The 14443-nt window shown below is 42.2% G+C and overlaps 1 protein-coding gene across 2 annotated transcripts in view; it reads right to left on the reverse strand.

Moving 5' to 3' along the window:
• The window catches only part of tmem131 (transmembrane protein 131), a 191722-nt gene that overhangs the window by 15204 nt on the left and 162075 nt on the right, over window positions 1-14443 (reverse strand). For both annotated transcript variants that reach the window (XM_063054492.1, XM_063054491.1), the window contains 5 exons: window positions 1595-1764; window positions 985-1130; window positions 787-905; window positions 534-689; window positions 32-191 (listed from right to left, as the gene is read on the reverse strand). In XM_063054492.1, coding sequence (XP_062910562.1) covers window positions 32-191; window positions 534-689; window positions 787-905; window positions 985-1130; window positions 1595-1764 — 751 coding nt within the window. The remainder of the gene's footprint in view (window positions 1-31; window positions 192-533; window positions 690-786; window positions 906-984; window positions 1131-1594; window positions 1765-14443) is intronic.

Consider the following 14443-nt stretch of genomic DNA (forward strand, 5'->3'; position numbering starts at 1 on the left):
ACACTCAAATTATGAACAGTGAACACCATACCCATTGTTGACAATGCTACTGTAACTGGGAGCACGGAAAATTAAATTATGTGATGACACAGGTGGAGGAGATGGAGGTCCAGGCATAGGTGAACTTTGTCTCTTCAGGAAAACATCGGCATTAAGAGTCTGGATCGAGAGCTGCTGAAGACTGTCTGAACCTAGGGGTGAAAAGAAAAGCAAATCCATAAATTTAAAACATCTTATGCATTAATAATCCACAATCCAGTCCTGTTTCAAAGCTTGACTTTTAAATTCCGTCTTCTATACTGTAGGCAGTTTCCAATTGAAAAGGAAGCTCCAGAGTACAAACATGAACAAGTCTCTTGCTTGCAAACAAATTACACGCTCCATGGTTTACACATAACAACACCCTTTCCTGTGGGATGCTTTCAAAATCACTACATGTTGAAACTTGAAAGTAGAAGTCAAATAGTACTTTGATGAATTAAATCAAAATGCTATGCTAGCAAAAAAAAGTACGACAGTAATGATCAACTTACTGCTACTAGACTTGGGAACAGGTACAATGTCCCATTCGGGTGGTGGAGAGTCTTTCTCTCCCTCTGAACTGCTGCTGTTTCCCATTTCTTGGCCAGAACCACTTGACATAAACTTGACTAGTGGTGATGGTCTGCCATCTACTAGTTTACCAGGCACTAGAGATAAATAGATTTTGATAATCATTAGTTTTGGACATTATAAAGCACAACTTCTTAAAATGCATTTATAATTTAACAGAAGTAAAATACTTACCTCTTTTTGGCATGTTCCTTGGCTTGGGGCAATTTGTCAACGTTGTTGATGGCATTTTGGTTGGAAAGGTTTTGCGCTGTTTGTTCTCTAATGGAGTAGTATATGGCAATTCTAGAGAGCTAAACACAAGAAAGCGTCAATCAGCATTTAAGAAAATATATATCTTCACTAAATATTTAGATGACATATGGGCTTTACCTTGATTTAATGTCATTCTGGGTTTCCTTTTTGATATTTCCTAGGGATTTCTTTCCTTTATACTTCAACATCTGAAATACATCTGCATCATCTTTCTCTTTGACAGATGACATTGTTTTCCCTTTTTTCTTATCCGAATCTGGAGACTACATACAAGAAAAACAAAGTTAGCCAACATCTACCTGGAATTTTTAGTCACAAATCATTTAATCCACCCTCAACATACATCCAGTTATTCAGCCAATAACTCTACATGGATTTTCATCTTATCACTATATCCTAGACACTAGCATCATGTCCCTCAAAGTCAGCTGAAATTGTTGGCAGTTGAAAATGCTTAATTGTTTACAAAGGGGTTGAGGGCATCATCTTGCATCTTATCATACAGATTGGTGGATAGTCACCCTAATTCCATCTCTAATACTCACTTCTTCAGAACCACTTTCTTGCAGTAACCCAAATCAGTAGTGAATATACTCAAAACTAAGCCTCCACACAGTCCTTTGGGTGCAGTATCCTTCCACTATATACAGAACTTCAAAGATTGGGAAAATCAAGTTTTAATACATTGAGAAATCGTGGTCTTTTATTTAAATGAAAGACAACCAACCTCTTTGAGGGGTGATTCAACATCTGGATTGGATGTTTCAGTGGTAGTGGATGAGCTGTCTTCATTATCTGCATCTTTTAATTCATCCTCCAGTGGTTTTCCTTTTACCCGTTTGTCTTTCTCTTCACGTTTTTTCTGTGCTTTAGTTTTGCGCTGTAATTTTACTTTCCCTGTAGTTCATGGCAAGAAATAGTTTGCAACTTCAGTGGAAATTTCAAAGGTTTAAGCCATTATGTATTGGCTTGGATTAATGACAAAACATGCTTGGACAGAAGGTTTGGGTACGCAGCCTTATGTCACCATAAAGCACTTTGTAGTTGCAATAAGATTCAACTTCTTGTTGTGAGTCATGTCAGAAAAGTAGGGCTGTATTTCTGGAGTATGTGGCTGAGGGTGAAAAAAAACAGACCAAGACAAAGTACAATCATATGATGCCTTTCCTACAGCAGTCTTCACAGAATAGACTAACCATCCTAGGCAAGAATGATGTGAGTGACACTAGACAGGTGGCAGATTTTCATTTACAAAATAAAATGAAAATGTTGGTATCCTTGAAACTGCTCTCAACTTGGACTTGAAGTTCTACAGAGAAACCAAACTTAAAACTATATGAATGGGGAAATCCAAATACGAGGGTTGATTGATAAGTTCGTTGCCTGAGGTAGGAGGAGTCAATTTTAGAAAACCTAGCACATTTATTTTTCAACATAGTCCCCTCCTACATGTACACACTTAGTCCAGCGGTCTTGGAGCATACGGATCCCTTCTTTGTAGAAGTGCTCCACAGCAGGGGTGACTGATAAGTTCATGGCCTGAAGTTATCCATCACCTCTGCTGTGGACCACTTCTGGAGGTCCAAGACGCTGACTTCTACAAAGAAGACATCCGTATGCTCCACGACCACTGGACTAAATGTGTAAATGTAGGAAAAATAAATGTGCTAGGTTTTCTAAAATTGACTCCTTCTACCTTAGGCCACGAACTTATCAATCACCCCTCCTATTTGCATTAGCTATTTAAAACAAAAAAGCCAAGAGGTCATTCAGCTCAATCTCCTTCTCAGCTCACTAATAAAGATGGATTCAAGAATATAAGCATTAGGAGGTTCACTAATCCTGAATAGGCCTTAAAATAACTAATAAGAATTTGGTAAGTCTGTACTTTTGCTGTAGCCATGACACTTTACACAATGCATTGAGGTAAAACAAGTTAAAACAATAACAATGCAGAATAATGATTTGATCTAGATAAATAATATGCAAGACAAGCTTTTCTCTGTGTATCAGTACAGGTGACAATAATAGACCAATTCCATTCTTCTTTACATTATCCCCAGATACAAAGATTCCTCAAAGGTAAAACAGCTTTATTAGAGAGTATATCACTAATGTAGACTAAACCTACAGGATAACAGACTGGTGTAAATGTATTGAAGAGCCAGACTGAAGAAAGTAGCCAAGAACCTGTATTTATTTGATCATAGGATATGGACTTTGCGGCAGCCCCAGCATTTATCGACTTCCCTAACTGCAGCAGCGGTTAAGCATCCACCACAGTGGGTGGGTCACATACCAGCCAGAAAAGGCAAGGACTGCAACTCTCCTTTGTTAAATGTCATGAAATTAAGAAGGATTTTAAATGAGCATCCAGTAGTTGCCTCATTACCACCAGAAAATTCTTTTTAATGAACGAATTCCAGATTTAAACAATGGTAAATTCCCCAGCTTCTACGGGTTCTCTGCTTTAATGGTCCAGAATTCTGGCTGCTGGTCCAATAAATTAACTGCAATGCTACTGTGCTGCTTTTAATTATTTCACAACATATACCAGTGATACTAAACCGGATTCTGATTATTTGTTACTTCAAGTATCTGCATTGTTACAGGCCAACAACTCAATTTCCATTACTATCAATTACAGTCATCTGATGTATTTCAACAAACAGAATCATACAGCGCAGAAAAAGGACCTTTGGCCCAACTTTCCTTGCTAAGGATGCTTATTGGAGTTTGTGTTTGACCCATATCCATCCAAATGTCTTTTAAATGTTATAATAGTACCTGCTTCCTGTTTCCATTACTTCCTTTGGCAGCTTATTCCATAGACCCACCAACCACTATGTGGGAAAAAAACTTGTTCCCCATGGCATCTTTAAGTCTTCCCCCTCTCACCAGTCACAGCATTTTCTATACCCTCTCCTGCTTAATCTAATTCTTCCTGCAGTATGGCCTTCAGAATGGCACATAATATTCCACGTTCAGTCGTACCAAGCATAACATGAATTCTTAATGTCCTGACTTATGAAGGCAAACAAGCCTTATACCATCTTCATCATCCTCTTGCCACTTCCAGGGACAAACAGCAACTATGTGTTTGTGCCCATGGTGTAAATATTTTACAACACTCTCTAGAGGGCTGGCATTCACTATAGATGTCCTGCTCTGATTTAACCTCCCAAAATGCATCATTTCACACATCTGAGTTAAATTCTGTCTGACATTCTTTGGACCATTTTCCCAGTGATCTAGATCCTGCTGCAGTTTTAGGTATTCTGTAAATGGGGAGAAAATTCAAACATCAGAAATGTAAAAGGATTGGGAGTCCTCATGCAAGATTCCCTAAAGGTTAATTTGCAGGTTGAGACAATGGTAAGGAAGCCAAATGCAATGTTGGCATTCATTTCAAGGGGACCGGAATACAAGAGCAAGAATGTAGTGTTGCGGCTTTATATGGAATTGGTCAGACCGAACTTGGGAGTATTATGAGCAGTTTTGGGCCCATATACAAGAAAAGATGTGCTGACATTGTTCAGGATCTAGAGGAGGGTCACAAGAATGATTCTGGGAATGAAACGATTAACATATGAAAAGCTTTTGATGGCTCTGGGTCTATACACATCGGAGTTTAGAAGAATGAGTGGGGGGGGGGCTCTCATTGAAACCTATTGAATATTGAAAGGCTTAGATACAGTGGATGTGGAGAGGATGATTCTTATAGTGGGGAAGTCTAGGAACAGAGGGTACAGCCTCAGAACAGAGGGACATCCATTTATAAGAGATGAGGAGGCGTTTCTTTAGCCAAAGGGTAGTGAATCTGTAGAATTTATTGCCATTGGGTATAGTGAAAGCAGAGGTTGATAGATACTTGATTAGTCAGGGTGTCAAAGGTTATGGGGAGAAGGTACAATAACAGTTTTGAGAGGGATAATAAATCAGACACGATGGATGGTGGAACAGACTCAATGGGCCAAATGGCCTAATTCTATTCCAGGTATTTTGGTCTCATAACCTTCTTCACTGTGCAACGCATCACCAGCTTCGGCATCACTCACAACTGAGTATTGATGCTACCTAAAATCTCATCAAGACTGTTAGAAAGATGACAATCAACAGATCTGGCATATTTCTGTTCATGGGCCTCCCATCTGTGAGGTAACCTTTTACTATCACCACTTTATCACTTCCATTGAGCCAATTTTTTCATCCAGAAGACTAACTCACCCTAGATCACATATTCTCACCTTGTAGACCAGCCGATCATGTGGGACTTTGTCAAAGGCCTTGCAGAAGCCCATGTAAAGAAAGTCTACGGCCGTGCCCTCATCAAACCTCTTCAAAAACAAAACTCAAATTTGTGAGAATTTCCCATGCACAGAGCCCTGCTGGTAGTCTTTATACACACTTCCATTCCCCATCAGGAAGGCCTTAAAGCCCTCTGATTCTTTCTGCAATAAATATTGAACCAGTTCCCTTCCACCAGCATTCTCATCCACCTGGCTGATCTTGCTCTTACCCTGACCAAAATTCTCTTCTGACTCCTCTCTTTCTACAAAACAAAGGTATAGTCATGGGGACCCACGTGAGCCCCAACTATGCTTTGGCTATGTGGAACAGTCACAAACACGAGAAAATCTGCAGATGCTGGAAATCCAAAGTAACACACACAATGTTGGAGGAACTCAGCAGGCCAGGCAGCATCTATGGAAAAGCGTACAGTCGACGTTTCAGGCTGAGACCCTTCATCAGGACTCTTTTCCATAGATGCTGAGTTCCTCCAGCATTTGTGTGTTGGATATGGAACAGTTCCTGTTCCAAATCTTCTCTGGTAGCACTCAATCTATTTCTCCGTTACACTGATGAATGCATTGGTACAGTTTCTTCCACCCATGCAGAACTCAATTTTATCACTTGGCTGCCAATAGACAATAGGTGCAGGAGTAGGCCATCCGGCCCTTTGAGCCAGCACCACCATTCACTGTGATCATGGCTGATCATCCACAATCAGTATCCAGTTCCTGCCTTATCCCCATAACCTTTGATTTCGCTATCTTTAAGAGCTCTATCCATCTCTTTCTTGAAAGCATCCAGAGACTTGGCCTGCACTGCCTTCTGGGGCAGAGCATTCCACATATTCACCACTCTCTGAGTGAGAAAGTTTTTCCTCAACTCCGTTCTAAATGGCCTACCCCTTATTCTCAAATTGTGGCCTCTGGTTCTGGACTCACCCATCAGCAGGAACATGCTTCCTGCCTCCAGCGTGTCCGATCCCTTAATAATCTTATATGTTTCAATCAGATCCCCTTTCATCCTTCTAAATTCCAGTGCATACAAGCCCAATCACTCCAATCTTTCAATATATGACAGTCCCGCCATCCCGGGAATTAACCTTGTGGACCTATGCTTCACTCCCTCAATAGCAAGAATGTCCTTCCTCAAATTTGAAGACCAAAACTGCACACAGTACTCCAGGTGTGGTCTCACCAGGGCCCTGTACAACTGCAGAAGAACCTCTTTGCTCGTATACTCAACTCCCCTTGTTATGAAGGCCAACATGCCATTAGCTTTCTTCACTGCCTGCTGTACCTGCATGCTTGCTTTCAGTGACTGATGTACAAGAACACCCAGATCTCGTTGTACTTCCCCTTTTCCTAACTTGACTTCATTTAGATAATAATCTGCCGTCCTGTTCTTACCACCAAAGTGGATAACCTGACATTTATCCACATTAAACTGCATTTGCCATGCATCCACCCACTCACCCAGCCTGTCCAAGTTACAATGTGTTCTCATAACATCCTCCTCACATTTCACACTGCCACCCAACTTTGTGTCATCTGCAAATTTGTTAATGTTACTTTTAATCCCTTCATCTAAATCATTAATGTATATTGTAAACAGCTGCGGTCCCAGCACTGAACTCTGCGGTACCCCACTGGTCACCGCCTGCCATTCTGAAAGGGACCTGTTAATCGCTACTCTTGGTTTCCTGTCAGCCAGCCAATTTTCAATCCATGTCAGTACTCTGCCCCCAATACCATGTGCCCTAATTTTCCCTAATCTCCTATGTGGGACTTTATCAAAGGCTTTCTGAAAGTCCAGGTACACTACATCCACTGGCTCTCCCTTGTCCATTTTCATAGTTATATCCTCAAAAAATTCCAGAAGATTAGTCAAGCACGATTTCCCCTTCGTAAATCCATGCTGACTCGGACCTATCCTGTTACTGCTATCCAAATGTGTCGTAATTTCATCTTTTATAATTGATTCCAGCATCTTTCCCACCACTGACGTCAGGCTAACTGGTCTATAATTCCCTGTTTTCTCTCTTCCTCCTTTCTTGAAAAATGGGACAACATTAGCCACCCTCCAATCCACAGGAACTGATCCTGAATCTATGGAACATTGGAAAATGATTACCAATGCGTCCACGATTTCTAAAGCCACTCCTTAAGTACCCTGGGATGCAGACCATCAGGTCCCGGGGACTTAGCAGCCTTCAGACTCAACAGTCTATCCAACACCATTTCTTGTCTAATATAAACTTCCTTCAGTTCATCCATTACCCTAGGTTCTTTGGCCACTATTATATCTGGGAGATTGTTTGTGCCTTCCCTAGTGAAGACAGATCCAAAGTACCTGTTCAACTTGTCTGCCATTTCCTTGTTCCCCATAATAAATTCACCCATTTCTGTCTTCAAGGGCCCAATTTTGGTCTTAACTATTTTTTTCCTTTTCACATACCTAAAGAAGCATTTACTATCCTCCTTTATATTCCACCCTGCTCTTAAATTCATGTGATCATTTCTGATACTTCTCTCCTTTTTCTAGTTCTCAGGAGACAAACAGTCCACTAATATTTACTACTGACTCCCACAATGACACAAACTACACCTCTTCCCATCCTGTCTTTCCTAAGGATGCCATTTCTTTCTCCCAGATTCTCTATCTCAGCCATATGTGTACTCATGATGAGGATTTCTGTTCCCGGACATCTGTAAGGCACACCATTTTCAGGAAGTGTAGCTTCCCTTCTGCTGTGGTTGAAGGAGCCCAATTTTGCACCTCTTTTGTTTTTTATACTTCTGTTTTCACTCTACCTCCCCCCTAGACAGAACAGAAATAGTTTCCCTCGTACTTACCTGTCACCCCATTAGCCTCTACATTCAACCTATTATGTTTATTCATTTCCACTGGCTGCAAGATCTCAACACCAACCATATCTCCTCCCTACCCCTATATGTCATATGCAGGGAGCACTTCCTCTGACTCCCTGGCCCACTCATCCCTCTATATCTATCCATCCTTGACCTCTGGCACTTAAGTCTGCCAACACAGTAGATGTAGCACTTGCCCTTTCAAGCTCCCCACTCACCACCATAATTCAGGGACTTAAACAGCTCTTCCAGGTGAGGCAAAGGTTCACATGCATCTCTTTCAACTTTGTCTACTGCATTTGGTGCTCCTGATGAGGCAATGAGGCCAAGTACAGACTGTACAACTGTTTTGCAGAGCACCTATGCTCAGTCAACAATGGCCTTCCCAAGCTCCCAGTTACAGACCAGTTCAACCCACCTTCCATTCCTACACTGACCTGCCATACTTGGTCTTCTCTACTACCAGGATGAAGCCCAAACTAGAAGAATACCACCCTCTTGTCTATGAACCCAATGGTACGAATACTGAAATTTCCAATTCAAGACGGCCCCTTTTGTCCTTTCTCCCTTCGTCACTCCCCCCACCTATCTTTTGATCTTCCTCTGGTCCTCCCATTTGTTCCCTTTCCTATTGACCCCACCACCCACCCCCCATCTGTCCAGGTAGACCCATTATCTCTGCCTGCTCCTGCCCCATTGGACTTGTGCCCTCATACCTCAACATTCTATTCCCCCCTTGGTTCAGTTCCTTCCCACCTACATCTGTGACACTTCATGCTCGCAACCTCCTCACTAACTTTGGCCCTGACCACCTCATTTTCACCATGGATGTCCAGTCCATATACACTTCTATCCTCTATCAGTAGGCCTTAAAGCTCTCTGCTTCTTTCTCAATAAAAGAACCAGCCAGTTCTCCTCCATCTGAGAGAACTAGTCCTCACCCACAACAATTTGTACTCCAGCTCCTCCACTTTCTCCAGACTCTAGGGGTAGCCATGGTCACTCATATGGATCCCAGCTATGCCTGCATTTTTGGTGGCCCCAGAGAACAGTCCACGTTCCAAGCCTTCCCTGGTAATGCTCACCTCTTCCTCCGTAGACAACTGTGTTGGTGCTGCTACATGCACTCGTGTTGAGCTAGTCAATTTCATCAACTTTGCCTCTAACCCTGCCCTTAAATTCACTTGGTTCATTTCTGACAACTCCCTGCCCTTTCTCGATCTCTGCCTTCATCTCTGGAGATAAACTGCCAGCCGATATCTTTTACAAACCTAACAATTCCCATGGCTATCTTGACTCTTCCCACCCTGTCTTCTGTAAAAATGCTATTTCTTTTTCTCCGTTCCTTCATCTCTGCCACATCTATTCCGAGGATGCAGCTTTCTTTTCCAGGACATCAGAAATGTCCTTCTTTAAAGAATGGGGTTTCCCTTCCTCCACCAATGATGCATCCCTCACCCACATATCCTCATTTCCCAGACATCCGTGTTCACCCCATCTTCCTGTCATCTTAAGTGATGGAATTCCTCATCCTTACCCACCACCGCATGATCCACTGCATCCAACACATTCTCCAGTTCTTCCGCTATCTTCAAAGGGATCCTACCACCAAATTCACCTTTACTAACCACCTCCCCCCCCCCGAAACACTCTGCTTTCTGCAAGGATCATTCCCTCAGTAATTACCCTGTCCATTTATCCACGCTCACTGATCTTTCTCCTGGCACTTATCCCTGCAAGTGGCCAAAGTGAGTGTTACACCTGCCTATTCACCTCCACCCTCACCTCCATTCAGGGCCCCAAACAGTCCTTCCAAGTCAGGCAACACTTCATCAGCGGATCTGCTGGGGTCATCTATTGTATCTGGTGCTCCCAATGCAGTCCCCTCTATATTGGTGAGACATGTCGTAAATTGGGGGACACCTTCGTTGAACACCTCTGCTCCATCCACCAGAAGTGGAACTTCCTGGTAACCCAACATTTTAATTCCCATTCTCGCTCTGTCATGGCAGTCCACGGCCTCCTCTTGTAACTCCGCGTGGAAGAGTAACACCTTATATTCTATCTGGGTAGCCTCCAACCTAATGACATAAATATTGATTTCTCCTTCTGGTAATAATAATTTAAAAAAAAAACCTCTCCCTCACATCATCTTCTATTCCACACTCTGGCCTCCTACCCCTTCTCACCTATTACCTACCGCTGGTGCCCCTCCTGCTTCCCACTCTCCTCTCCTATCAGATTCCTTCTTCTCCAGCCCTTTACCTCGCCCACCCACCTGGCTTCACTTATCACTTCCTAGCAATCCCTTCTCCCCCACACCCCGCACCCTTTCTATTCTGGCATCTTCCTCCTTCCTTTCAAGTCCTGAAGGTGGGTCTCGGCCTGAAAAGTCAACTGTTCATTTCCATGGATGCTGCCTGACCTGCTGCATTTCTCCAGCATTGTGTGTGTGTTGCTTTAGATTTATAGCATCTACAGAATTTGTATTTAGACACCCAGCCCCCTTCATTCACCTTCATCCCCTACCTACTCTCAACCTGCTTCACACACAAGTTTCCCTACCTCATCTGGTTCTAAATGCCATTTAACTCTCCCTAATAGTCCTCATTCTGACCTCCTTCAATTATCAAAATCTAGCTCTGGTAGCCTTTTGTGTTCCTGCTCATCTCCCTCCAGCAGCTGTCTCCTATCTTAACACTCTCCTCCCCCATCTTGCTTGGCATTGTTTCTCTTTTTCTTCTCAAAGCCAAAGTAAATTTATCAAAGTACATACAGTACATGTTGCTATATTCATTTCCTTGCAGGTATTTACAGGAAAATAAATACAATAAAATTATAAAAAATATACACAGATAAAAGCTGACAAACAACCAATGTGGAAAAGACAAGTTGTGAAAATAATTTTAAAAAATGAAATTGGGAATGTCAGTTGTATGGTCCTTGAAAGCTATCAAATTTGGAGTTGGGTGAATGAAGGTTCAGGAGCCTAATGATTGTAGTGTGAGAACAACACAATGTTGTGAGGCCACGTGCGGCTCCGGTACATCACAGTATTTTCTTTCTTTTTGTATTCACACAGGTTGTCTTCTTTTGCCTGTTGGCTGTTTGTCAGCCTGGGTGTAATTGTTCATTGATTCTATTGAAGTTCTTTATTCCACTATGAGTGCCTGCAAGAAAATGAATCTCAGGGGTGTATATGGTGGCAAATTGATAATAAATTTACCCTGAACTTTGAATAACTGTTCCTGAACCTGATGAAGTGGGACCCTCCTATCCAATGATAGTAGCAGGAACAGAACATAGCCCGGATGGTGGGGACCCTGACAGATTCTTGTGGCAGTGCTCTATTTAAATATGCTCAATGGTGGGGTGGGATTTGGATGTAATGGACTGCATCCACCACTTTCTGCAAACATTTTTTCATTCACGCTTACTGGTGCTTCCATACAAGGCCATGATGCAACCAGTTAGGATGCTCTCCACTGTGCATCTATAGATACTTGTTAAAATTTTAGGTGACATGCCAAATTTATGCAAACTTTTAAGAAAGTAGAGGCACTGTCGTATCCTATCTGTGATGGCACTTGTGTGTTTGGTGCCAGGACAGATCCTCTGACATGATAACACCAAGGAATTTAAAGTTACTGACTCTCTCCACCTCCAATCCACTAATGAGGTCTGACTTGCTCTTCTTGTAGTCGATAATCAGCTCTCTGGTCTTGCTGACACTGAGCGAGAGTCTGTTGCTGTGGCACTATTCAATCAGGTTTTCAAACTCCCTCCTATATGCAGATTCATCACTTTTAATTGGGTGAACAACAGCAGTGTCTTCAGCAAACTTAAAGACAGCATTGGAGTTGTATCTAGCCACACAGCCATAAGTATAAAGGGAGTAGAGCAGGGAGCTAAGTACCCAACCTTGCAGTGCATCTGTGCTGATGGTGATTGTGGAGGAGCTGCTATTGCCAATCTGCTCTGACTGGGGTTTACAAAGGAGGAAATCAAGGATCCATTTGATCAGGGAGGTATTGAGGCCCAGGTCTTGGAGCTTAGGGATAGAGTTGAGGAGATGATAGTGTTGAATGCTGAGCTGCAGTCAAGAGCATCCTGATGTATGCATCTTGATCATCCAAAGCAACGCTCAGTCTCTCTGCCTCCACGCGCCATTCACCTGACTCTTTCCAACTCCACTTCTCCTAACTGCCACGACCTGTCTGTTATCTTATGCCCCTAGGTCCACTATTTGCCTCAAAATCCTTTCTCACTGCTCCCCTTCTCCTCCAACACTGGGCATCTTGCCTACCCAGTCGTGTTTTGTCCTGAAATGCCGACATTCCCTTTTCCACAGACGCTGCTTTGCTCATTGAATTGTTACTCCAGATTCCAGCATGTCTGCAATTAGTCCTTGCCTTTCAGAATGCAGACGAATTCCCGTTTTTCAGAAATCCCTCCAGTAACTTTCCTACCACTGAGTGAGGCTCACTAGCCAACAGTGGCCTGTCTCTGCCTTGAAACAGTTCTTAAATAAAGGCACAACATTATTTGCTCTTCAGTATGCCAGTATTTCACCCACATCTAAGAATACAAAAATCCCTGCTAGGGGTCCAGCAATTTATTTTCTTGCACCTTACATCATCCTAGGATATATCTAGTCAGACCACAGGGATTAATCAACCTTTATGCAACCCATGATCACCAACATCTGTTTTGCAATGGTGGTACATTTCAGGACATCATTGTCCTCACTAGGTTCTATGACCTTCTCCACAGTAACTTGTGACATGAAATATTCATGGGAGCTTACTCATCTCCCATGGCTCTATAACAGATGATCACACTGATTCTTAATGGGTCCTACTCTCTTTAATTACCTTTTTGCTCTTAATATACTTATGGGGAATATTTTAGAATTCACCTTCAACTTAACTGTGATGAATATCTCATATCCCTTCTCTATCTTCCTGATCTCCTCAAGTGTACTCCTCCATCCCTTATACTCAAGGGATTCATTTGATCTCACCTGCCTATATCTGACATATGCCTCTTTTTACCAGACCAGAGCCTCAATATCCTTTGTCACCAGAGCTCCCGCCAACCTAGAATATAACAAAGATTACAACATTACAACCAGCCTAAGATATTACAAAGCTTGGAAAAGAAAACAGATTGTCTAATAAGGATGGACTGCATAAAATTGTATTTGCTGAATTTTTGGAAGAATAGGTGGGTGGGAGGAAGACTTGACAGAAATGAACAAAATCCCAAAAGTTCTTGACAAAGTGGATATAGGGGACTTTATCTCCTAGAACCAAGACTTGGAGACTGCTGTACTTGTTTAAAAATAACAGTGTGGGAAATGGAGGATTAGGATGGTGTGGGAGTAGAGTCAGAAAGAATCATACAGTCTCTATGGTCTATTGACAGGCACCCATTTACACTACGCCTAGACAAGTCCCATCTATATTCTCTCCTTTTTCTATTCCCCCACTCGCATTCTATCACTCACTTTGACAAACTAGGAGCAATTTCACATGACCAAATGAACTAGTAACTCACGTCTTTGGAACACAGGAGGAAACTGAAGCACTGAGGGTCACAAGGAGAATTTATGAACTCTATGCAGGTAAAGCCAGGGATCATGATTGTACTGGGGTCCTGCTCCTTATTGGCAGGTAAAAGCCCTTCATTCCAAGTACAGAATGTATGGTTCTTGCAACTGCTGACATTTAGCTTGACATCTGGCAATAATCGGTAAGCAATGGGGCACTGAATGCAACTATTACACAGTCAGCCATTCATCCTGTATGCATTCCAAACCCATAAATAACCAATTCTACGTAGGTCTTTGCAAATCCTTCTTGGCATTATCAATGATTATTCCTGCCAAAGTGAAAGCTACCTGTGCCAAAATGCAAAGTCACCAGTTAATTTTAAAACCGGAGCAATTTTAAATTGGATGGCAAAGAATATGGTAGGAAGCACATGAGCAGATCACATACCATCTTCTATACTGCTGATATTTAAACTAAATAATCTGTAAAAAAAAAAGGATCTTAGTGCATGGGGTAGAGGAGGAATCCTTTCTCTGAAGTATTTCTTTCAATACTCGGCTGATTAAAATTTATAGCTAGTTATGGCCCTGCAAAATCAACCCTAAAAGATCAAAGCAATCACTAATTAACCTAATCACCTCATCAAGGGCCGAATTCACACTGTGAAGTTTGCTTTTGGATATTGTTGAGCCTGGATATAGGACAAGGTTCTGTGACTCAATTACATGAAGCAGATTGTGCTGACGTTATTAATTCCATGTGTGGTGGAAATCAGACGGAATACATTACACAGTTAAATCAGACCAAATAGCTTCTCTGAATAGTCTATAATAACTGGCAAAACCTTCAAACAGCTATTAA

The sequence above is a fragment of the Mobula hypostoma genome, chromosome 7 (genome assembly GCF_963921235.1).
Source record: "Mobula hypostoma chromosome 7, sMobHyp1.1, whole genome shotgun sequence".
NCBI classification, from domain to species: Eukaryota; Metazoa; Chordata; class Chondrichthyes; order Myliobatiformes; family Myliobatidae; genus Mobula; species Mobula hypostoma.